Here is a 26,044-nt window from a genome sequence, read left to right as displayed (position 1 = left end):
ATCGCGGTTGATGCACACTCCAAGTGGCCGGAGGTAATAAAGATGTCCTCCACCACCACGGAAAAAACCATCACAGTATTAAGGACCATATTTGCCAGGAATGGGCTGCCTGAACAGATCTGTTCTGATAATGGACCGCAATTTGTGTCCGAAGAATTCAGGAAGTTCTTACAAAACAATGGGGTTAAGCACTACACGTCCGCCCCATACCATCCCGCCACCAATGGATTAGCTGAAAGGTTTGTCCAGACCTTCAAGAAGGCCATAAAGGCCATGGGTAATGAAGACATAAATCTACAACATAAGGTAGATAACTTCTTGTTTGCATACAGGAATGCAACACATGTGGTTACAAACCAAACTCCCACCATGATGTTTTTCAATAGAAGACTAAAATGCCGGCTGGATTTGATCAAGCCAAACATCAGAAGGGACGTAGAGAACCGGCAATTTCAAGGCATGAATGAAAGGCCAACTAGAACCTTCCAGATAGGTCAACAAGTTTTGGCCCGGGACTACCGTACCGAGAAATGGTAGCCTGGAACTATTTGCACACGACTAGGACCGCTGATGTATACCGTGGACATTGGTGAAAGCATAATAAGGCGCCATGCTGACCAGATCATGGAGTCATCCGAAAAGGGACAACCTACACCACAACTCTATACGCCTAATGATGAAGCAGAGATACCCATAGTATCTACCTCCAATCCGGTGATACTGGAACCAGATGAACCCGACACTAGCATTCAAGCCGAATCGACCTTACCAAAAGAACCTACTACACCACCGAAAACTACTACACCACCGAAAACTACTACACCACCGAGGCGTTATCCGGACCGAGTCAGGAAGCCTCCAGAGAGACTGACTTATAATTGATTAACTGCAGCAAATGTGTAGATTATTGTTCTTGTAAACATGTTAATTAATGATTACTTAAAATGTTATGTACTAATTATCTAAAAGGGGAGGAATTGTAGTGTATGTACCTTTAAGAGCCCCTGTGTACTGTAATACCGGTAGTGACCACTCGGGTATATAAGCCTGTATAGCGTCTTGTATCTTTTAGTTCACCTCCAGACTTTGTTCAGTAAACACCTGTTAAACCAACTCCTGCATTCCGTGTCTCCATTAACATACGGATACAATCTAGTAAACTGTATTCGCTGCTCACGATGTGGTCTCCTCTACAATGGGGAGACCAAACGCAGATTGGGTGACTGCCTTGAGGAACACCTCCATTCAGTCCATAAGGGTGACCCCGAGCTTCCGATCGCCTGTCACTTTAATTCTCCGCTCCACTCCCACTCTGACCTCTCTGTCCTTGGCCTCTTACACTGTTCCAACGAAGCTGAACGTAAACTCGAGGAACAGCTCCTCATCTTTCTATTACGCACTTTACAGACTTCTGGACTTAACATCGAGTTCAACAATTTCAGACTATAACCTGCATTTCTTTATATATTTTAATATTTATATCTTGTTTTCTCACATGGTAGCTGTTAATGTTGCTCCCATCATTATTCACACCACATCTAGAGCCATCTTTTGTTTCTTAACTTGTCCCATTACCTCTCCTTTTGCCTTGCACCATCATCCCTTTTGTCAGTCAATCTCTCCTGCCTTCCATCCAATCACAGACCTTCCCTTTGTTCTTTCCTCCTATCACAGACCTTCCCTTTGTTCTTTCCTCCCCTCCTCCCTGCCCCTGCTTAAAAATCTCTCTTCTCTAACCTTTTCCAGTCCTGATGAAGGGTCCTCGACCCGAAACATTGACTCTGTTTCTCTCTCCTCGATGCTGCTGGACCTGCTGAGTGTTTCCAGCATTTTCTGTTGTTATTTCTATCTTGATACTATTCGACTGCCTGCGGCTGCACGTAGGCCTCTCTGTTCTTATCCACTTGTCATTGATCATTCCATCCCCAGGCTGACTCTGTGTTAACACCTCATATGAGCCTCCACCTGTTCTCCCGGTTACAGAACCAGTTTGTCTCTATCAGGAATGCCCAAGGCTCTGTTGTCTGGGCACCAACTCACTCAGGACCTCACATGTTGCAACAAGTCTGCTGCCTGAGCAGTTTGCAGTGTTATTAGGTCTGTGGGTCTCTTAGCAACCACCTCCCTTATCTAGGCAAAGGGCTCATCTCCTGACTTTGGGTGTTATCATTCCAAACTTCAGCATTCTCTGTCTTTTAGCTGCAATCTGTCTGTGTCCACCCAGTGACAACACTGAGCTCCTCCCTCCAACCACTGACACTCGCCCTCTCGCTGAGAAAGACTTGCATTTATATAGCGCCTTTCACAACCTCAGGACGTCCCAGAGTGCTTTACAGCCAATGAAGAACTTCTGAAGTGTAGTCACTGTTGTAATGTAGGAAACGGGGCAGCCAATTGGTGCACAGCAAGCTCCCACAAACAGCAATGTGACAATGACCAGATAATCTATTTCAGTGATGTTGATTGAGGGATAAATATTGGCCCCAGGACACCGGGGAGAACTCCCCTGCTCTTCTTCAATGTAGTGCCATGGGATCTTTTACATCCACCTGAAAGAGCAGACGGGGGCCTCGGTTTAACATCTCATCCAAAAGACGGCACCTCTGACAGTGCAGCACTCTCTCAGTACTGAAGTGTCAACCTAGATTTTTATGCTCAAGTCTCTGGACTGGGACTTGAACCCACGACCTTCTGACTCAGAGGTGAGAGTGCTGCCCACTGAGCTAAGGTGCCTGGAGCTAAGCCAGCTGGGATACTTGACATAGGATTACATCGGATATACGGCACAGAAACAGGCCATTCGGCCCAACCAGTCCATGCCGGTGTTTATGCTCCACTCGAGCCTCCTCCCGTCTTTCCTCATCTAAATCTATCAGCATAACCCTCGATTCCCTTCTCCCTCATATGCTTGTCTAGCCTCCCCTTAAATGCATCGATACTATTCGCTTCAACCACTCCCTGTGGCAGCGAGTTCCACATTCTCACCACTCTCTGGGTAAAGAAGTTTCTTCTGAATTCCCTATTGGATTTCTTGGTGACTATCTTATATTGAGGCCTCTAGTTATGCTCTTCCCCACAAGTGGAAACATTCTCTCTGTATCCACTCTATCAAAATTTTTCATAATTTTAAAGACCTCTATTAGGTCACCCCTCAGCCTTCTGTTTTCAAGAGAAAAGAGACCCAGCCTGTTTATCCTTTCCTGATATGTATACCCTCGCATTTCTGGTATCATCCTTGTAAATCTTCTCTGCACCCTCTCCAGTGCCTCTATATCCTTTTTATAATATGGCGACCAGAACTGTACGCAGTACTCTAAGTGTGGTCTAACCAAGGTTCGATACAGGTTTAGCATAACTTCACTACTTTTCAATTCTATCCCTCTAGAAATAAACCCTAGTGCTTGGTTTGCTTTTTTTATGGCCTTGCTAACCTGTGTCGCAACTTTTAGTGATTTGTGTATTTGTACTCCGAGATCCCTTTGTTCCTCTACCCCACGTGGACTCGCACCCTCCCAGTGATAAGTGACCTCCCCATTCTTCCTACCAAAATGTAATACCTCACATTTATCTGTTCAGCCTTGGTCACTCTGCAAAAACTCTGAAATGTTTAATAATGAAATCAGGGAGTCAAAAAGCTGAGGTGAGGCAGTTTCAAAAGACAGTCCCTGACCAGAGATTGCTGGATGCTGACACTCGGTGCTCACGAGGATAGAATGTCCCATTCCCCAGGCACGGACATCCAGCACCTCAATCACAGCAAAAATTCACAAAACAATGGCAATATAACTTGGAGCAGAGACGGTTAAGTGGAGCTGTGATTGAGGTGCTCAAAATTATGAGGGGATTTGATCGAGCAAACAAGGAGAATCTGTTGTCACTGGCAGGAGGGTCGGTAACGAGAGGACACAGATTTCAGATCATTGGCAAAAGAATCTAGAGAGGAAATGAGGAGACTATTTTTACACAGCGAATTGTGATGATCTGGAATGCACTGCCTGAATGGAAGGTTGAATGTAAGAAGTCACACAACACCAGGTTATAGTCCAACAGTTTTATTTGAAATCACAAGCTTTCGGAGCGCTGCTCCTTCGTCAGGTGAAGTGGAGAGATGCATAAAGACACAGCTTATATAGTCAGAGAATAATGCCAGATGATTACAGGTAAAGATGATTACACATACTCATGTAACTCGGCCAACGTTGTCTACCTCATACGTTGCAGGAAAGGATGCCCCGAAGCATGGTACATCAGCGAGACCATGCAGACACTGCGACAATGGACGAACGGACACCGCGCAACAATCGCCAGGCAGGAGTGTTCCCTCCTAGTCGGGGAACACTTCAGCAGTCAAGGACATTCAGCCTCCGGTCTTCGGGTAAGCATTCTCCAAGGCGGCCTTCGAGACACACAACGCAAAATCATCGAGCAGAAACTGATAGCCAAGTTCCGCACTCATGAGGACGGCCTCAACCGCGATCTTGGGTTCATGTCACGCTACATGTAACCCCACCTGACGTACGGTCACCCAGACTCGAGTCGTCATTGGCTTGTTCTCTCTACACAGATGCGGCCGGACCTGCTGTGATTTCCAGCAAAAAAAAAGTTTTTTTGTCTGTTTTTTGTTTTTCATACAGACCCCAGCATCTGCAACATTTGACCCCCTTGTGACCCCACCTCATTGTTCTTTGATGTAATGTTTTCCTGACTGACCTGTTGGGACACCATTCACACCTTTGATCGCTGTGATTATCTCTCTGCCTAGGTGTGATAAATGGCAGTTAGAAAGATTACCTGCAATCATCTGGCATTATTCTCTGACTATATAAGCTGTGTCTTCATGCATCTCTCCACGTCACCTGACGAAGCAGCAGCGCTCCAAAAGCTTGTGATTTCAAATAAAACTGTTGGACTATAACATGGTGTTGTGTGACTTCTTACATTTGTCCACCCCAGTCCAACTCCGGCATCTCCACACCATGAATGGAAGGTGGAAGCAGATTCAATAGTAACTGTCAAAAGGGAATTGGATATATACTAAAGGCAGAAATTTGCAGGGCTGTGGGGAAAGAGCAGGGCAGTGGGACTAATTGCATCGCTCTTTCAGAGAGCCGGCACCAGCACGATGGGCCGAAAGGCATCCCACTGTGCTCTATGATTCTATAACATCAGCTTCTCTCTGCTCACTAGTACTGAGAGAACAGGGAATAATCTTTAAATCCAGCCCAGTTATTGGGGGCTCTTAACATTAACAAGCCCCAGTTGCCTGAATGGTTCAGTCCTGGATGTGATTAAAGGCATCGGAAACAGTGGAATCGACCCACCGCAGTCACACTGTGGACACTCTGGTGTGTCAGCAGGTGGGATACACCAGGGAATCCCTTTCCACACACTGAGGTTGACTCTAATGATCGGGAGTGCTAGGGTTTCGGATACCAGATAATCAAGCTCACAAGAACACAAATTGTATCTCCAGGCTTTAATAAGAGTGCCGCATAACACAGATCGGATGATAATTCCCTCAATCTGGAGAATAGAAGTACAGTGGATTCGCGCGCGATCTTCTTGAGTCTGTTCCAACTGACAACGGCTTAAGTGGCCTGTTCTTATACACAAGCTTGGTTACCGCTCAGGAAATGGGATTGTTTGGACCCCTCTGTTGACCGCCTCCTGAACTCCTGCTAATTCAGGGAATTTAGTCCATCTGTGACCACAAGCCTGTCTGGCTATCACTCCTATACGGTCCGTGAGGTTATTATCAGATTCACACCCAGACGTTGTGCCTTCACTTGTCTGGCACTTCATCCCATAACACAGGTACAGGGGCTCAGTAATGTTTCATTCATCAGAAAAAGACAAAGTACAACAACATACTGGTCAGCTTAACAGAATCTCATCATATTTATGTGGCTATAAATATAAAAGTCACTAACAAATCCAGGAGGGAATTCAGGAGAAACTTCTTTACCCAGAGAATGGTGAGAATGGGGAACTCGCTGCCACAGGGAGTAGTTGAGGTGAACACCATAGATGGATTTATGGGGAAGCCACACAAGGGAGAAAGGAATGGGAGGATGTGTTGATCGGGTTAATTGAAGTAGGGTGGGTGTGGAGCATAAACACTGGCATGGACCAGTTGGGCCGAATGGCCTGTTTCTGTGCTGTACATTCTATGTAACACCATGAACAGTCAATCGAAGGGAGTCATCAGCACAACAGTCTTAAAGGTTAAACAGCAGTATAACACATTCATCCATTCCATGTTCATGTCACCCCAGCTGCCTGCAGGGCCCTGCACTACAGAACTGTGTGAACTCGCTGGTGTCTCAGCAGGTGGGATGACCGAGTGAATCCTTTGCCACAAACGGAGCAGGTGAACGGTCTCTTTCCTTCTCTCTCCAGCTGGTGTCTCTTCAGGGCCCTCGACCATTTAAATGTCTGCCCACAGTCAGAACATTTAAATGGTCTCTCATCAGTGTGAACTTGCTGGTGTGTCAGTAGGCTGGATGACTGAGTGAATCCCTTCCCACACACGGAGCAGGTGAACGGCCTCTCCCCAGTGTGAACTCGCTGGTGTATCAGCAGATTCCTGGAGCTTTTAAAGCTCATCCCACAGTCAGAACATGTAAACGGGCTCTGATCGGAGTGAACTCGCTGGTGTACCTTCAGATCCCCAGCGCTTTTAAAACTCATCCCACAGACAGAACATGTAAATGGTCTCTCATCAGTGTGAACTTGCTGGTGTTTCTTCAGATTCTGAGAGGTTTTAAAGCTCATCCCACAAACAGAACATGTAAACGGTCTCTCATCGGAGTGAACTCGCTGGTGTCTCTTCAGATCCCTAGAGGTTTTAAAGCTCATCCCACAAACAGAACATGTAAATGGTCTCTTATCGGTGTGAACTCGCTGGTGTTGCTTCAGAACTGCAGAGGTTTTAAAGCTCTTCCCACAGGCAGAACATTTAAATGGTCTCTCATCAGTGTGATATTGCTGGTGTGTCAGCAGGTGGGATGACTGAGTGAATCCCTTCCCACACATGGAGCAGGTGAATGGCCTCTTTCCTGCTCTCTCCAGCTGGTGTCCCTTCAGCTCCTGGGACCTTTTAAAGCTTTTTCCACAGTCTGAATGTTTCACCGGCCTCTCCCCAGTGTGAACTCGCTGGTGTGCCAGCAGATTCAAGGACCGAGTGAATCTCTTCCCACACACGGAGCAGGTGAACAGAATCTCTCCTGCTTTCTCCAGCTGGTGTCTCTTCAGATCCTGGGACCTTTTAAACCTCTTCCCACAGTCAGAACATTTAATGTGAACAAGCTGGTGTCTCAGGAGGGTGGCAGAATGAGAAAATCGCTTCAAAAACACGGAGCAGGTCAACGGTTTCTCATCGGTGTGGACAAGCTGGTGTCTCAGCAGCACAGAGGGTGCAATTAATCCCGTCCCACACACGGCACGGGTTAAAGGTCCCTCCCTAGTGTGAACTTGCTGGTGTATCATTGGAGCGGATGGCTGAGTGAATCCCTTCCCACAGACGGGGCCCGGGTTTCCCCCAGTGTGTGGCCACTGGTGTCGCTTCAGGTATTTGTAGGTTTTGAAGCTCTTTCAGAACATTTAAAAGGTCTGTCCCCAGTATGAACTCACGGGTGTGCCAGCAGATTGGAGGAGCGACTGAATCAGGTCCTGAGGAATCACGTAACTCTGTTAGATCTTGAGGTGATGTTTGGATTGAGCTTCCTGTCTGTAAATGCTCCACTTCTAAAACCCTGTAAAAGGAGTGTAGAAAGGGTAAGGGGGGGAAGCAGGAATTTTTTTTGGCTTATTTTGCCTCAAATAACAAACAGGGCAGAGCCGGTCCCACTGGTGTCCAGCCGTGCCCACAATAACCAGCGGGCCAGAAACAGCCCAATCCACCTCACTGACTTGGCCCTGAAGTCAAATCAAGTCTCATCAAAGTCTCATCAAATGACATCCATTGTGACTGTGACAAAGGTAAACTATCCCTCCTCGTCCTTCTTGACTTGTCTGCAGCCTTTGACACGGTTGACCACTCCATCCTTCTCCAACGCCTCTCCACCGTCGTCCAGCTGGGCGGGACTGCACTCGCCTGGTTCCATTCTTATCTATCTAATCGTAGCCACAGAATCGCCTGCAATGGCTTCTCTTCCCGCTCCCGCATTGTTACCTCTGGTGTCCCCCAGGGATCTATCCTTGGGCCCCTCCTATTTCTCATCTAAATGCTGCCCCTTGGTGACATCTTCTGAAAACACAGCCTCAGTTTCCACATGTACGCCGACGACACCCAGCTCTACCTCACCACCACTTCTCTCGACCCCTCCACGATCTCGAATCCGGTTCTGGGTGAGCAGAAATTTTCTCCAATTAAATATTGGGAAGACTGAAGCAATTGTTTTCGGTCCCTAGCCACTGGCTCCATCCCTCTCCCTAACATCTGTCTGAGGCCGAACCACACTATTTGCAACCTTGGTGTCATATTTGACCCTGAAATGAGCTTCCGAACACATATCTGCAGCATAACAAAGACCGCCTACTTCCACCTCGGTAACATCGCCTGTCTCCGCCCTTGCCTAACTCATCCGCTGCTGAAACCCTCACCCGGGCCTTTGTTACCTCGAGACTCGGCTATTCCAATGCACTCCTGGCTGGCCTCCCACATTCCAGCACACGTAAACTTGAGGTGATCCAAAACTACCCGTGTCGTAACTCAACGCCAAGTCCCATTCACCCATCACCCCTGTGCTCGCTGACCTACATTGGCTCCCGGTTAAGCAATGCTTCGATTTCAAAATTCTCATCCTTGTTTTCAAATCCCTCCATGGCCTCGCCCCTCCCTATCTTAGTTATTCCCTTCAGCCTCACAACCACCCGCACCCCGCGATAGAATCACAGAAAAATTACAGCACAGGAGGCCATTTGGCCCATCTTGTCCATGCCGGCCGATTAAATGCTATCCACACTAATCCCACTTTCCAGCACTTGGTCCGTAGCCTTGTAGGTTACGGCACTTCAAGTGCATATCCAAGTACCTTGTTTCTGCCTCTACCACCCTGTCAGGCAGTGAGTTCCAGACCCCCACCACCCACTGGGTGAAAACATTTCTCCTCAACTCCCCTCTAAACCTCCGACCAATTACTTTAAATCTATGCCCCCTGGTTGTGGACCTCTCTGCCAAGGGAAATAGGTCCTTCCTATCTCGGCCCCTCATACTTTTCTACACCTCAATCAGGTCTCCCCTCAGCCTCCTCGGTTCCAAAGAAAACAACCTCCTCCCCCCCGCCCCGAGACATCTGTGTTCCTCCAATTCTGCCCTCTTGAGCATCCCTGATTATAATCGCTCAACCATCAGTGGCCGTGTCTTCTGTTGCCTCGGCCCTAAGCTCTGGAATTCCCTCCCTGAACCTCTCCGCCTCGCTATCCTCCTTTAAGACATAGAAATATCGAAGGTAGGAGCAGGAGTAGGCCATTCGGCCCCTCGAGCCTGCTCCGCCATTCAATGAGATCATGGCTGATTATCCAAACTCAGTACCCTGTCCCTGCCTTCTCCCCATATCCCTTGATCCTTTTAGCCTTAAGAAATATATCTAACTCCTTCTTGAATATATTTAATAAATTGGCCTCCACTGCCTTCTGTGGTAGAGAATTCCACAGGTTCACCACTCTCTGGGTGAAGAAATTCCTCCTCATCTCTGTCCTAAATGGCTTACCCCTTATCCTTAGACTGTGACTCCTGGTTCTGGACTCCCCTGCCATCGGGAACATCCTTCCTGCATCTAGTGTGTCTAGTCCTGTTAGAATTTTATAAGTTTCAATGAGATCCCCTCTCATTCTTCTGAATGCAAGAGAATACAGGCCTAGTTTACTCAATCTCTTCTCATACGACAGTCCCGCCATCCCAGGAATCAATCTCGTGAACCTTCATTGCACTCCCTCTATGGCAAGTATATCCTTCCTTATGTAAGGAGACCAAAATTGTACACAGTACTCCAGGTGTGGTCTCACCAAGGCCCTATATAATTGGAGTAAGACTTCTTTACTCCTGTACTTATATATTTCTTAAGGCTAAAGGGATATGGGGAGGAGGCAGGGACCGGGTACTGAGTTTGGATGATCAACCATGATCACATTGACTGGCGGAACAGGCTCGAGGGGCCGAATGGCCTACTCCTGTTCCTATCTTCTATGTTTCTAGGTATTCAATCTTTCCTTGTAGATGAAATTCTCTAGTCCTGGCAACATCCTCGAAAATCTCCCGTCTGGAGCACAGTCACATCTTTCCTGCAATGGGGACGACCAGAACTGCACGCGGTGGCCTAACTGGTGTTTTGTGTAGTACAAGCAGAACCTCCCTGCTCTTACATGATACAGAGAGACGCACTGCCCCTTTAAATACCTGGGGGGCACCCATTCCCCTTTAAATGGCCAAGCCATTTTTTTTGTTGAAAAGGGGCCGCAGTCCCCTTTGACTCACCCCACCCACCCTCTCACCCACCACAAATACTCACAAGAGAGAGGGAGAGAGAGGAGGAAGAATCCTGGTCTTTGTCCCTTTAAAAGTGTCTGCCCACCAAAACGTTCACAGCACCAGGGCTCTTTGTTCTGGATAAAAGTCGAAAAGAGAAAAGGTTCACTTATTTTAAATGAATGCAGTTGATGAATAGCCTTGCAATAAAGGTAATGCAAAGGAATAAACACTCACAAGCTGGGTTTTTTCCACCCTCTCCTCCCCTTCCCTTTAACAGCTCCTGCAGACAATGAAAGCAGGAAAGCGGCCTGCAGCCCACCGAGGTCCCGCGTCGCCATTGATTGGAGGACCGTCAGCCCGCCCGGTCCTCCCAGCATTTTCCGCGCTCCTGATTGGCGGGCGCCTCGCGTCAATCAACACCCCCTCCGATTACGCGCTGACGCCAGCACGCAACGCCCAGGGGTCGGTTGGATCGGCGCACGCCGCCGCAAGGTAAAAAAAACACCCCACACAAATGAGGAAAAACAAAAATAATAATAATCGCACTTTAGAGGGGAGGAGGTTGGGGGAATTAATGAGTGTTTTCAATTTGTTTCGCAAAAAAGAATATTTGAAAAGCTTCCCAACGGTGCGAGGCGGGCTGCGCATGCGCTCCAGCCAGCCTTTGACTCCCCCACGTGGGCCCGGGGGCTGGACACGCCCACTTGCCTTCCCCTGCACCAATCACAGCGCGGGCAGGCGCTTCTATCAATCATCACCTGTCAATCACCCTCCCTTCCCCCTCGTGGTGTCGATTGACAGCGGTGTCAGCCAATGAGGTGCAGGAAGGGGCGGGACCAGGGCCAGGACTGACAGCAAGCCTGAACTAACTCAATTAAATACCTGCATGCAGCCAAAAAAAACCTTTTATTTAGTCAGCCAAAAAACAGCAAAGCAAATGAGGTTTGCTGAGTCAGCAAAGCCTATTTTAAAGAATTATAGAGCGATATCGCAGGGATCGGTGCTAGGACCCCAGTCATTCACAATATATATTAATGATCTAGACGAGAGAACTAGATGTAATACCTCAAGTTTGCAGATGACACAAAGCTGGGTGGGCGTGTGTACTGTGAGGAGGATGCCGGGAAACTCCAGGCTGATTTGGACAGGTTGGGTGATTGGGCAGAAGCATGGCAGATGCAATATAACGTGGATAAATGTGAGGTTATCCACTTTGGTGGCAAAAACAGGAAGGCGGATTATTATCTGAATGACAATAGATTGGGAGAAGGGGGAGTGCAACGAGACCTGGGTGTCCTTGTGCACCAGTCGCTGAAGGTAAGCATGCAGGTGCAGCAGGCGGTTAAGAAGGCAAATGGTATGTTGGCCTTCGTAGCAAGAGGGTTTGAGTACAGGAACAAGGATGTCTTGCTGCAGTTGTACAGGGTCTTGGTAAGACCACACCTTGAGTATTGTGTGCAGTTTTGGTCGCCTTATCTGAGGAAGGATGTTCTTGCCATGGAAGGAGTGCAGCGAAGATTCGCCAGACTGATACCTGGGATGGCAGGAATGATGTATGAGGAGAGATTGGGTCGATTGGGCTTATACTCGCTGGAGTTTAGAAGAATGAGAGGGAATCTCATTGAAACTTATAAAATTCTAACAGGACTAGATGCAGGAAGGCTGTTCCCGATGGTCAGGGAGTCCAGAACCAGGGGTCACAGTCTAAGGATAAGGGGTAAGCCATTTAATTTCAATTTCAATTTCAGTTTCAATTTTATTGGTCACATAACTAAATACAAGAAGTGTAATCTAGTCAGTGAAATGCTTTTTTCTTGACGAGCCAAGAGCACCAAGCAGCAAGAACACTGAGCTGCCTGGTACGCACGGAGCTCGCAAGGACGGCAGCCATCTTCATCGGCGCCATCACAAAAAAACACATACCGACATATACACGCATGCATACTTTAAATATAAATAAAGCAGACATAAAATAAATACATAAAAAGACAGCACATAAAATGAACAAGCAATAACGTAAAAAAGTAATTTCTACAGTAATTACATTGATATTTCTACCCAGGCTTCCAGAATAATCTCTGGTTACAGGGTGGCCACACTGGGAGAGCATCGTGAGGAACTCACAACGTATAATTAAATAAATTTAATTAATTAATTAAATAATTAAATAAATAAAGTGCCTCCTCAGTCTTTCTCGATGTTTCCATCTTGGTTTCTCTCGATGTTTCCCCTCTCTCTCGATGTTTCCTGTCTCGATGTTTCCTCTCAGTTTTTCTCGATGTTTCCCCTCGGTTTCTTCCACACACCTGGCCTGCACATTACCCTGGCTGTCCAACTTGGCGTCCTGGTAACCGGGTTCCACTCCAGCTCTCATCCTTCAAACTGTCTCTCCAGCTCTCGACCTTCAAACTGTCTCTCCAGCTCTCGACCTTCAAACTGTCATTCCAGCTCTCGACCTTCAAACTGTCTCTCCAGCTCTCGACCTTCAAACTGTCTCTCCAGCTCTCAATCTTCAAACTGTCACTCCAGCTCTCGACCTTCAAACTGCTCTCTCCAGCTCTCGACCTTCAAACTGTCTCTCCAGCTCTCGACCTTCAAACTGTCTCTCCAGCTCTCGACCTTCAAACTGAGGATTCAAACAAATTTAGGACAAAGACGAGGAGGAATTTCTTCACCCAGAGAGTGGTGAACCTGTGGAATTCTCTACCACAGAAGGCAGTTGAGGCCAATTCATTAAATATATTCAAGAAGGAGTTGGATATATTTCTTAAGGCTAAAGGGATCAAGGGATATGGGGAGAAGGCAGGGACAGGGTACTGAATTTGGATGATCAGCCATGATCTCATTGAATGGCTCGAGGGGCCGAATGGCCTACTCTTTCTCCTATCTTCTATGTTTCTCTGTTTCTATAAAGTGCAGGAGGAGGCCATTCAGTCCCACGAGCCTGCTCCGCCATTCAGTGAGATCATGGCTGGTCTGCAGCCTCACTCCATATACCCGCCTTTGGCCCATATCCCTTAATACCTTTGGTTAACAAAAATCTATCAGTCTCCGATTTAAAATGAATGATCGAGCATCAATTGCCGTTTGTGGAAGAGAGTTCGAAACCTCTACCACCCTTTGTGTGTAGAAGTGTTTCCTAATTTCACTCCTGAATGGTCTGGCTCTAATTTTTAGACTCTGCCCCCAGTCCTAGAATCCCCAACCAGCAGAAATAGTTTTGATCTATCGCCCCTCTCTATTTCCCCTCAATATCTTGAAAACTTCCATCAGATCGCCCCTTAACCTTCTAAATTCTAGGGAATACAACCCTAGTTTGTGTAATCTCTCCTCGTAACTTAACCCTTGGAGTATTTGAAAGAGCTCTCCAATTAATCCCACTCCCCTCATATCCCTGCAAATGTTTCCCCTTAAAGTATCGATCCAATTCTCTTTTGAAAGTTACTATTGAATCTGCTTCCACCGCCCTTTCAGGCAGCGCATTCCAGATCACAACAACTCGCTGTGTAAAAAAATGTTTCCTCATGTCACCTCTGGTTCTTTTACCGATTATCTTCAATCTGTGTCCTCTGGTTACTGACCCTCCTGCCGCTGGAAACACTTTCTCTTTATTTACTCTATCCAAACCCTTCATGATTTTGAATGCCTCTATTAAATCTCTCCTTAACCTTCTGCTCTAAGGATAACAATCCCAGCTTCTCCAGTCTTTCCACATAACTGAAGTCCCTCATCCCTGGAACCATCCTGGTAAATCTCCTCTGCACCCTCTCCAAGGCCTTGACATCCTTCCTAAAGTGTGGTGCCCAGAATTGGACACAATACTCCGGCTGGTGCCTAACCAGTGATCTATAAGGGTTTAAGAACATAAGAAATAGGAGCAGGAGTCGGCCATTCGGCCCTTCGAGCCTGCTCCGCCATTCAATGAGATCATGGCTGATCTTCTGCCTCAACTCCATTCACTGGCCCTATCGCCATATCCCTTGATGCCCTTACTAGTCAGAAATCTATCGACTTCTGTTTTGAATATACCCAATGACTGAGCCTCCACAGCCCTCTGGGGTAGAGAATTCCAAAGATTCACCACCCTCTGTGTGAAGAAATTTCTTCTCATCTCAGTCCTGAATGGCCTACCCTTTATCCTGAGGCTGTGGGCCCTGGTTCTAGACTCCCCAGCCAAGGGAAACATTCTCCCAGCATCCACCCTATCAAGCCCTGTAATCATTTTGTATGCTTCAATGAGATCCCCTCTCATTCTTCTGAATTCAAGAGAATACAGGCCTAGTTTACTCAATCTCTTCTCATACAACAGTCCCGCCATCCCAGGAATCAATCTCGTGAACCTTCGTTGCACTCCTTCTATGGCAAGTATATCTTTCCTTAGGTAAGGAGACCAAAATTATACACAGTACTCCAGGTGTGGTCTCACCAAGGCCCTATATAATTGGAGGCAGTGTTGGTGCTACCTCTCCAGTGATTTGAGGTGCACTGGAGAGGTACCACCAATGCTGCCTCCGCAAGATCCTGCAAATTCATTGGCAGGATAGACGCACCAACGTCAGTGTTCTCGCTCAGGCCAACATCCCCAGCATCGAAGCTTTGACCACGCTTGATCAGCTCCGATGGATGGGTCACATTGTCCACATGCCCGATACGAGACACCCAAAACAAGCGCTCTACTCAGAGCTCCGGCACGGCAAGAGAGCCCCAGGTGGGCAGAGGAAACGCTTCAAGGACACCCTCAAAGCCTCCCAAAGGTGCAACATCCCCACTGACACCTGGGAATCCCTGGCCCAAGACCGCACAAAGTGGAGGAGAAGCATCCGGGTAGACGTCGAACACCTCGACTCTCTTCGCCGGGAGTAAGCGGAAGCCAAGCGCAATGAGCGCACATCAACCCAAGCACCCCACTCACCTGCCCCTTCAACCACCATCTGCCCCACCTGTGACAGAGACTGTAGGTCCCGCATTGGACTCATCAGTCACCTGAGAACTCATTTATAATGTGTAAGCAAGTCATCCTCGCTTCCGAGGGACTGCCTAAGAAGAAGATATAACTGGAGTAAGATTTCTTTACTCCTGTCCTCAAATCCTCTTGTAATGAAGGCCAGCATACCATTTGCCTTCTTAACCACCTTTCATGACCACCGGACGTCCCAAAGCGCTTTACAGCCAGTGAAGTACTTTTGAAGTGTAGTCACTGTTGTAATGTGGGAAACGCGGCAGCCAATTTGCGCACAGCAAGCTCCCACAAACAGCAATGTGATAATGATCAGATAATCTGTCTTTTCGTCATGTTGATTGAGGGATAAATATTGAGTTCAAAACACCAGGGATAACTTCTTCAAAATAGCACCACGGGATCTTTTACATCCACCTGAGGGGGCAGACGGGGGCCTCGGTTTAACATCTCATCCGTAAGACGGCACCTCCGACACTGCAGCGCTCCTTCATTACTGCCCCTCCGACAATGCAGCACTCCCCCAGCATTGCTCCCCCCGACAGTACGGCACTCCCGCAGTACTGCCCCTCCGACAGGGCCGTGCCCCCTAAGCACCGCCCCTCCGACAGTGCAGCGCTCCTTCAGTACTGCACTCCCTCAGTACTGCCCCTCCGACAGTGCGGCGCTCCCTCAGTACTGCCCCTCCGACAGTGCTGCGCTCCCTCAGTACTGCCCATCCAACAGGGCAGCGCTCCCTCAGTACTGCCCCTCCGACAGGGCAGCGCTCCCTCAGTACTGCCCCTCTGACAGTGCCGCGCTCCCTCAGTACTGCCCCTCCAACAGGGCAGTGCTCCCTCAGTACTGCCCCTCCGACCGTGCAGCACTCACTGAGCACTGCCCCTCCGACAATTCGGCGCTCCCTCAGTACTGCCCCTCCGACAGTGCGGAACTCCCTCAGTACTGCCCCTCCGACAGTGCCGCGCTCCCTCAGTACTGCCCATCCAACAGGGCAGCGCTCCCTCAGTACTGCCCCTCCGACAGGGCAGCGCTCCCTCAGTACTGCCCATCCAACAGTGCCGCGCTCCCTCAGTACTGCCCCTCCGACAGTGCCGCGCTCCCTCAGTACTGCCCCTCCGACAGTGGCGCGCTCCCTCAGTACTGCCCCTCCGACAGTGCCGCGCTCCCTCAGTACTACCCCTCCAACAGGGCAGCGCTCCCTCAGTACTGCCCCTCCGACCGTGCAGTACTCACTGAGCACTGCCCCTCCGACAATTCGGCGCTCCCTCAGTACTGCCCCTCCGACAGTGCGGAACTCCCTCAGTACTACCCCTCCGACAGTGCGGCAATCCCTCAGTACTGCCCCGCCGACAGTGTAGCGCTCCCTCAGTACTGCCGCTCCGACAGTGCGGCGCTCCCTCAGTACTGCCCCTCCGACAGTGCGGCGCTCCCTCAGTACTGCCCCTCCGACAGTGCGGCGCTCCCTCAGTACTGCCCCTCCAAAAGGGCCAGCGCTCCCTCATTACTGCCCCTCCGACCGTGCAGCACTCACTGAGCACTGCCCCTCCGACAATTCGGCGCTCCCTCAGTACTGCCCCTCCGACAGTGCGGAACTCCCTCAGTATTGCCCCTCCGACAGTGCCGCGCTCCCTCAGTACTGCCCATCCAACAGGGCAGCGCTCCCTCCGACAGGGCAGCGCTCCCTCAGTACTGCCCCTCCAACAGTGCCGTGCTCCTTCAGTACTGCCTCTCCGACTGTGCCGCGCTCCCTCAGTACTGCCCCTCGCAACAGGGCAGCGCTCCCTCAGTACTGCCCCTCCGACCGTGCAGCACTCACTGAGCACTGCCCCTCCGACAATTCGGCGCTCCCTCAGTACTGCCCCTCCGACAATGCGGAACTCCCTCAGTACTGCCCCTCCGACAGTGCGGCAATCCCTCAGTACTGCCCCTCCGACAGTGCAGCGCTCCCTCAGTACTGACCCTCCGACAGTGCGGTGCTCCCTCAGCACTGCCCCTCCGACAGTGCGGCGCTCCCTAAGCACTGCCCCTCCGACAGTGCGGAGCTCCCTCAGTACTGCCCCTCCGACAGTGCGGCGCTCCCTCAGCACTGCCCCTCCGACAGTGCGGCACTCCCTCAGCACTGCCCCTCCGACAGTGCGGCGCTCCCTCAGTACTGCCCCTCCAACAGTGCGGCGCTCCCTCAGTACTGCCCCTCCGACGGTGCGGCGCTCCCTCAGTACTGCCCCTCCGACAGTGCAGCGCTCCCTCAGCACCGCACTGGAGTGTCAGCCTCGCTTTATGTGCTCAAGTCCCTGGAGCGGGATTTGAACCCACAACCTTCTGACTCTGCTATCCACTGAGCCACAGCTGACTCCAGTCTTTCACAGTTTCAATATAACTTCCTTGCTTTTGCACTCTACGCCTCTCCTAAAGCAAGGGAGTTATGATGAATTGTTAAACAGTTTTTTTGCAGAGTGACCAAGGCTGTCTGTAGGAAACAATTTTGCATTTGAAAGAAGCTTGTATTGTGAAGCTTGGATTTATAAATAGGGCCCAGTGCACAGAGCAAAGAGGCAATGATAAACTTGTAATAACAGAAAATGATGGAAACACTCAGGCAACATTTAATCTAATATAAGCTAATAGAATGCTATTGTTTATTGCGAGGGGAATTGAATACAAAAGTAGGGAGGTTATGCTTCAGTTATACAGGGCATTGGTGAGACCACATCTGGAGCACTGTGTACAGTATTGGTCTCCTTATTTAAGGAAGGATGTAAATGCGTTGGAAGCAGTTCAGAGAAGGTTTACTAGACTAATACCTGGAATGGGTGGGTTGTCTTATGAGGAAAGGTTGGACAGGCTAGGCTTGTATCCGCTGGAGTTTAGAAGAGTAAGAGGTGACTTGATTGAAACATATAAGATCCTGAGGGGTCTGGACAGGGTGGATGTGGAGAGGATGTTTCCTCTTGTGGGAGAATCTAGAACTAGGGGTCACTGTTTAAAAATAAGGGGTCGCCCATTTAAGACAAAGATGAGGAGAAATTTTTTCTTAGACGGTCGTGAGTCTTTGGAACTCTCTTCCTCAGAGGGCCGTGGAAGCAGAGTCTTTGAATATTTTTAAGGCAGAGGTAGATAGATTCTTGGTAAGCAAGGGGGTGAAAGGTTATCGGGGGTAGGCGGGAATGTGGAGTAATCAGATCAGCCATGATCTTATTGAATGGTGGAGCAGGCTCGAGGGGCCGAGTGGCCGACTCCTGCTCCTAATTCGTATGTGACTTATGCATAGAAACATAGAAGATAGGAGTAGGAGTCGGCCCCTCGAGCCTGCTCCACCATTCGATGAGATCATGGCTGATCGTCCAAACTCAGTACCCTGTCCCTGCCTTCTCCCCATATCCCTTGATACCTTTTGCTCTAAGAAATATATCTAACTCCTTCTTGAATATATTTAAAGACTTGGCCTCAACCGCCTTCTGTGGTAGACAATTCCACAGGTTCACCACTCTCTGGGTGAAGAAATTCCTCCTCATCTCTGTCCTAAATGGCTTACCCCTTATCCTTAGACTGTGACCCCTGGTTCTGGACTCCCCCGACATTGGGAACATTCTACCTGCATCTAGTTTGTCCAGACCTGTCAGAATTTTATAAGTTTCGATGAGATCCCCTCTCATTCTTCTAAACTCCAGCGAGTATAAGCCCAATCGACCCAATCTCTCCTCATACGTCATTCCTGCCATCCCAGGGATCAGCCTTGTGAATCTTCGCTGAACTCCTTCCATGGCAAGAACATCCTTCCTCAGATAAGGCGACCAAAACTGCACTCAGTACTCAAGGTGTGGTCTCACCAAGGCCCTGTACAACTGCAGCAGGACATCCTTGTTCCTGTACTCAAACCCTTTCTCTATGAAGGCCAACATACCATTTGCCTTCTTAACCGCCTGCTGCACCTGCATGCTTACCTTCAGCGACTGGTGCACAAGGACACCCAGGTCTCGTTGCACTTCCCCTTCTCCCAATCTATTGCCATTCAGATAATAGTCTGCCTTTCTGTTTTTGACACCAAAATGGATAACCTCGCATTTATCCACGTTATATTGGATCTGCCACGCTTCTGCCCAATCACCCAACCTATCCAAATTATCCTGGAGTTTCTCGGTATCCTCCTCGCAGCACACACGCCCAGCCAGTTTTGTGTCATCTGCAAACTTGGAGATATTACATCTAGTTCCCTTATATAGATCATTAATGTATATTGTGAATAGCTGGGGTCCAAGGACCGATCCTTGCGGTACCCCACTAGTCACTGCCTGCCACTCGGAAAAAGACCCGTTAATTCCTACTCTCTGCTTTCTGTCCACCAACCAGTTCTCTATCCAAGTCAATACCTTGCCCCCAATCCCATGTGCCTTAACTTTACACACTAATCTCTTATGCAGGACCTTATCGAAAGCCTTTTGAAAGTCCAAATACACCACATCCACTGGTTCTCCCTTATCTATTTTCCCAGTTACATCCTCAAAAAATTCCAGTAGATTAGTCAAGCACAATTTACCTTTTGTAAATCCATGCTGACTTTGTCCGATCCTGTCACTGTTTTCCAAGTGCTCAGCTATTACATCCTTTATAGTGGACTCCAGCATTTTCCCCACTACCGATGTCAGGCTTACCGGTCTGTAATTCCCTGCTTTCTCTCTATCACCCTTTTTGAATAGTGGGGTAACATTAGCTACCCTCCAATCCATGGGTATAGTTCCAGATTCCAGCGAATTTTGGAAGATAATCAGTAATGCATCTACTATTTCCAGGGCCACTTCCTTAAGTACCCTTGGATGTAGATTATCAGGCCCTGGGGATTTATCGGCCTTCAATCCCGTCAATTTCCCTAACACCATTTCCCTACAAATACTGATTTCTTTCAGTTCCTCCCTCTCATCAGACCCTATGTTCTCCAACATCTCTGAGAGGTTATTTGTGTCCTCCTTTGTGAAGACAGAACCAAAATATGCATTTAATTGGTCAGCCATTTCTTTGTTCCCCATTATAACTTCCCCTGCTTCTGACTGCAAGGGACCTACACTTGATTTCACTAATCTTTTTCTCTTCACATATCTATAAAAGCTCTTACAGTCAGTTTTTATGTTCCCTGCAAGCTTACTTTCATATTCTATTTTCCCCTTCTTAATTAATCCCTTTGTCCTCCTTTGTTGAATCCTAAACTGCTCCCAATCCTCAGGGTTACTGCTTTTTCTGGCCAATTTATATGTCCTCTCCTTGGATCTTATGCTATCCCTAATTTCCCTTGTTAGCCACGGTTGAGTCACCCTTTTTGTTTTATTCTTATCTCAAACTGGGATGAACAACTTCTGTAGTTAATCCATGCTGTCTTTGAATGTTTGCCATTGCCTATCCACCGTCAACCCTTTGAGTGACATTCCCCAATCAATCCTACCCAATTCGCGCCTCATACCATCGTAGTTTCCTTTATTTAAATTCAGGACTCTCGTTTCTGAGTCAACTACTTCATTCTCCATCCTAATGAAGAATTCTATCATATTATGATCACTCCGACCCAAGGGGCCTCATACAACAAGATTGCTAATTAATCCTCTCTCATTACATAATACCCAGTCTAAGATGGCCTGATCTCTGGTTGGTTCCTCGACATATTGTTCCAGAAAACCATCCCGTAAACATTCTAGGAATTCCTCCTCCACAGTATTGTTACTGATTTGGTTAGCCCAATCTATCAGCACGGTGGCATAGTGGTTAGCACTGTAGCCTCACAGCGCCCGGAACCTGGGTTCGAATCCGGCCTCGGGTGACTGTCTGTGTGGAGTTTGCACATTCTCCCCGTGTTTGCGTGGGTTTTCTCCGGGTGCTCCGGTTTCCTCCCACAGTCCAAAAGATGTGCAGGTTAGGTTGATTGGCTATGATAAATTGACCCTTAGTGTTAGGGGGATTAAATACGTGGGGGTACGGGGATAGGGTGGGATATGTGTTGGTGTAGGGGTTAAGGGGATCGGGTGGGATATGTGTCGGTGCAGGCTCGATGGGCCGAAATGGCCTCTATCTGCATTGTGGGGTTTCTGTGAATTCTGTGAATATGTAAATTAAAGTCACCCATGATGGCTGCTGTGCCCTTATTGCACACATCTCTAATTTCCCGTTTAATGCCATCCCCAACCTCCGCATTACTGTTTGGAGGTCTATATACTGCTCCCACTAACGTTTTTGCCCCTTGATATTTCTCAGTTCTACCCCTACAGATGCCCATTAACTCCCAGATCCCTCTGTCCCTGCACACTCTTTAAAACTGTGCCATTAAGTGTATATTGCCTCTCCCTGTTCCTTCTGCCAAAATGCATCACCCACACACTTCGATTGGGTCGATTGGGCTTATACTCGCTGGAGTTTAGAAGAATGAGAGGGGATCTCATTGAAACTTATAAAATTCTAACAGGACTGGACAGGGTAGATGCAGGGAGGATGTTCCCGATGGTCGGGGGAGTCCAGAACCAGGGTCACAGTCTAAGGATAAGGGGTAAGCCATTTAGGACTGAGATGAGGAGGAATTTCTTCACCTAGGGAGTGCTGAACCTGTGGGATTCTCTACCACACAGGGCAGTTGAGGCCAATTCATTAAATATATTCAAGAAGGAGTTAGATATATTTCTTAAGACTAAAGGGATCAAGGGATATGGGGAGAAAGCAGGGACAGGGTACTGAATTTGGATGATCAGCCATGATCTCATTGAATGGCGGAGCGGGCTCGAGGGGCCGAATGGCCGACTCCTGCTCCTATCTTCTCTGTTTCTATGTAACAGATTTTAAGCAAGTGCAGGGGCAGGGAAAAGGGAGGAGGGGAGGAAAGAACAAAAGTGAGAGTCTGTGATAGGGTGGACGGCAGGAGAGATTAAATGACAAAAAGGGACGATGGTGCGAGGCGAAAGGCGATGGTAATGGGACAGGTAAAGGAACAAGATATGGTTGTGGAGGAGATGTAAATGGGATTGGCAGAATCATCAACAGTTGCCGTCTGCAACAATAGGTGACTAATCCAGTAACATAACTACTATGTTACTGTACCCCGTTAAAGGTGTGGTAGGTTCCCTTCTCTGAAGGATGTTGGCGATGACAATTGGGTTTCCGTAATAGTCGGGAAGATAAAATGCAACATAGAAATATAGAAGATCGGAGCAGGAGTAGGCCATTCGGCCCCTCGAGCCTGCTCCGCCATTCAATTAGATCATGGCTGATTATCCAAATTCAGTACCCTGTCCCTGCCTTCTCCCCATATCCCTTGATCCCTTTAGCCTTAAGAAATATATCCAATTCCTTCTTGAATATATTTAAAGAAGCTTATATTGTGAAGCTTGTGCCCCTTTGCCAGGCCCGCTGCCTGCGGCCCCTCTCCCAGATTCCAGCCCCTGCTCTGTGCTGACTGAGCTGCTCTCACCTGGGGGCAGCGCATCACAATCGGCCCCAAGAGACCCAGGGCCTGCCCCCTAGCCACGCCACCATTGGTTGGAGGACCAGGCCGCCCAGTTCAGTCCTCAAAGCTCAGCCCTCTTCCTATTGGTCAGCGCTCCCGTCAGTCAGAGTCACATTGCTGCCGCTCAATCTGCTCCGTTCGGCGTCCACGGAGGTCCCGCCCGCCCGACTCTCAGGTTTGGTTTTTCTCATATTTTACTTTATAATCTCGCTTGCCGCTCCCCCCCCTCACCTCGATTTAAATCGCTTCCCAAACACTTGACTTTACCCCGGCCGCTGATACCGCCTCTTCCCCGGGCCCGGCCTTCTGTCTGCTCCCTGGAGGCCCCGCACAGGCGCACTGGCAGCCTGGTGTTGTGGGGGCGCCGAATGAGCATGCGCGGTCCCGACTCTCCACATTTAAAGGTGTAATGATCAGTAACCTGTCATTCTGGAATGGTACACTAGGTGGTGCTGTACGTATATAAGAGTGGGCTACCCACGATGCACTAGGCCACCCACAAGGCAGCAGTCAAGATGGAGGCATCTACAGATACTGTACCTAGTCCACATGTGCTCAATAAAGTGTCTAGCAAAAGCTAGCTGTTCTTAATAAAAACGACTAGTTATTAATGAACATAACATGGTACCAGGAGTTGTGAAAATCTGCTAAAAATTGTGAAATGCGACATGGAGTCTTTGAAGCCACCAGGAGGTTTGAACCTCACGGGAAATGTCGACTACAATTGGCGGGCTTTCAAACAACAATTCGAACTCTACATTGCTGCCATCGGATTCGGTACGAAGCCAGACGCAAGGAAGATAGCATTGCTGCTCACGGTTACAGGCCCACAGGCGATAGAGGTATTTAATACATTTGTATTTAATCCAGAGGAGAACAGAGAAAAATTAGAAGATGTGCTAAAGAAATTTGATACACATTGTTCTCCCAAAAAGAATGAGACGTATGAAAGATACATCTTCCATTCTCAGACACAGCAACAAAATGAGACTTTTGATAGCTTTATAACTGATCTGAAACTGAAAGCACAGACATGTAATTTCTCTGAGCTGAAAGCATCCATGATTCGTGACCAGATTGTGTTTGGTATTCATGATAAAAAGGTCAGGGAACGTCTGTTGAGAGAAACCGAACTGACATTGGAAAATGCTGTGAAAATATGCCAAGCCAGTGAGCTAGCTCGACAGCACGCGAAGACTTTCAGTGAAATCAATAATGATGCGATTGTAGTAAGTGCTGCTGTCGGTGCTGTGTCCTACAAAGGGAAGAAACATAGGCAGAACAGAAATGAAAAGCAATCAGAGGAAGGACATTTTTAATTGTAAACGCTGTGGTTACAAACACCAGTTAAGACAATGCCCAGCGTTTGGAAAAATGTCATGGAAAGAATCACTTTGCGAAACAATGCCTTTCAAAAGTAAAAACAAAGAAAGGGCAACAAGTCCAAGTTAATGTGATTGAGGACACTGATTTAAGTGAGACATTTTTTGTACGAATGGTGTCATGTGACAATGTCAAAAATGATACAGAAAATGTGCAGCCCTCAGATATGGACAATGCTGAACATAATGTTAATGCAGTAAAAGAGGACAAATGGATGATCCCACTGCAGGTAAATGGAGCATTAGTTACATTGAAACTAGACACTGGGGCAAAAGCAAACTTAATCAGTATGAGTGACATTAAAAACATGAAAGAAAAGCCCAAAATACAGAAAAAGTCAGTACTACTGAAGAACTATAATGGACAGAAAATAGATAGCTTAGGTGTATGCACACTTAAAGAGACGGTCAAAGACAAAGTGCATCATCTCATGTTTTCTGTTGTGGCTGAAGGACTTGATTCACTACTGGGTGACAAAGCTTGTGAAGACTTAGAACTGGTCAAGAGAGTATACCGTATAAACTGTGCCATAAACAGACCAGATGACTCAGTGGATTCTGTAGTAAATAATTTCCAGGATGTGTTCAAAGGATTTGGAGTTCTACCATTCACTTACAAGATCCAGCTAAAGGAGGATGCTCAGCCAGTGGTACATGCTCCACGGAGAGTTCCAACACCCCTGTGTGACCGGCTCAAGAAAGAACTGGACAGAATGACCACACTAGGAGTCATCAGGAAAGTCGAAGAGCCAACAGACTGGGTTAACTCCATGGTATGTGTAAAGAAAAAGAACAATGATCTAAGAATATGCATGGATCCAAAGGACTTAAATGCAAACATAAAACGTGAACACTACCAGATTCCCAAGCAAGAAGAAATCACCAGTGAAATGTCAGGTGCCAGATACTTTACAAAGCTCGATACCTCACAAGGATTTTGGCAACTAAAACTGGATGAAGAGAGCACCAAATACTGTACCTTCAACACACCATTTGGCAGGTATTGTTTCCTCAGAATGCCTTTCGGGATAATATCTGCATCTGAAATCTTTCATAGAGCGAAATTGAAGGTCTGGAAGGAGTACGGGTCTATGTTGATGACATTATCATCTGGGGCTCGACACTAAAAACACAAGAGACTATTCAAGAGCAGATTGATGACAATGCCGCAACTGCATCTTGTCAATCACTACCAGAACAATCTCATGAAGACACATCAGACTTACCCGTGTTGAGAAGATCCACACATGAAGTAAAAAAGCCTGATAGACGTAATCTTTGAGTATAATGTAAAGCTTTGAAAATGTGTTGACTGTTGTGAAAATGTTTATGTTTATAGAGCACTAACAAAAGTGTTACTGATATCATCTTTATTGTTTTTCTTGAAAGTTGATTGATATTGATTTTGTTTAACCTCAAAGAAAGGGGGATGTAATGATCAATAACATGTCATTCTATAGTGGACACTAGGTGGAGCCGTAGAGCTGTATATTGCTGTATGTCTATATATATATATAAGACTACATTACCCATGAGGCACTAGGCTACCCAGAAGGCAGTAGTCAAGATGGCAGCCTGCACACAGAAGCACACATGCTGAATCTCTACAGATGCTGTACCTAGAGAACGTGAACTGAATAAATAACTAGCTAGAAGCTAGCTGTTCATAATAAGAATGTCTAGTTATTAATGAACATAACAAAAGGGACACCCACCCCTTCCACATTTAAAGGGACACCCACCCCCTCCACATTTGAAGG

At 47.8% G+C, this 26,044-nt stretch overlaps 1 protein-coding gene across 1 annotated transcript; it reads right to left on the bottom strand.

The window, feature by feature from the left end:
- Nucleotides 1-5,273: 5,273 nt before the first annotated feature.
- LOC147118243 (uncharacterized) lies at nucleotides 5,274-10,599 on the bottom strand. Its single transcript, XM_085983705.1, has 2 exons — nucleotides 10,512-10,599; nucleotides 5,274-7,754 (listed from the first exon to the last, which is right to left on the bottom strand). The coding sequence occupies exon 2, from the start codon at nucleotides 7,486-7,488 to the stop codon at nucleotides 6,295-6,297; it is 1,194 nt and encodes a 397-aa protein (XP_085839831.1). The 5' UTR covers nucleotides 7,489-7,754; nucleotides 10,512-10,599; the 3' UTR covers nucleotides 5,274-6,294.
- Nucleotides 10,600-26,044: the final 15,445 nt, after the last annotated feature.

The sequence above is a fragment of the Somniosus microcephalus genome, chromosome 4 (assembly GCF_052327205.1).
Source record: "Somniosus microcephalus isolate GS21.2 chromosome 4, FLI_Smic_1.0, whole genome shotgun sequence".
In the NCBI taxonomy this organism is placed as follows: Eukaryota; Metazoa; Chordata; class Chondrichthyes; order Squaliformes; family Somniosidae; genus Somniosus; species Somniosus microcephalus.
The sequence above is the reverse complement of the archived record's forward strand: the minus strand, read 5'-3'. Positions and strand labels throughout refer to the sequence as shown.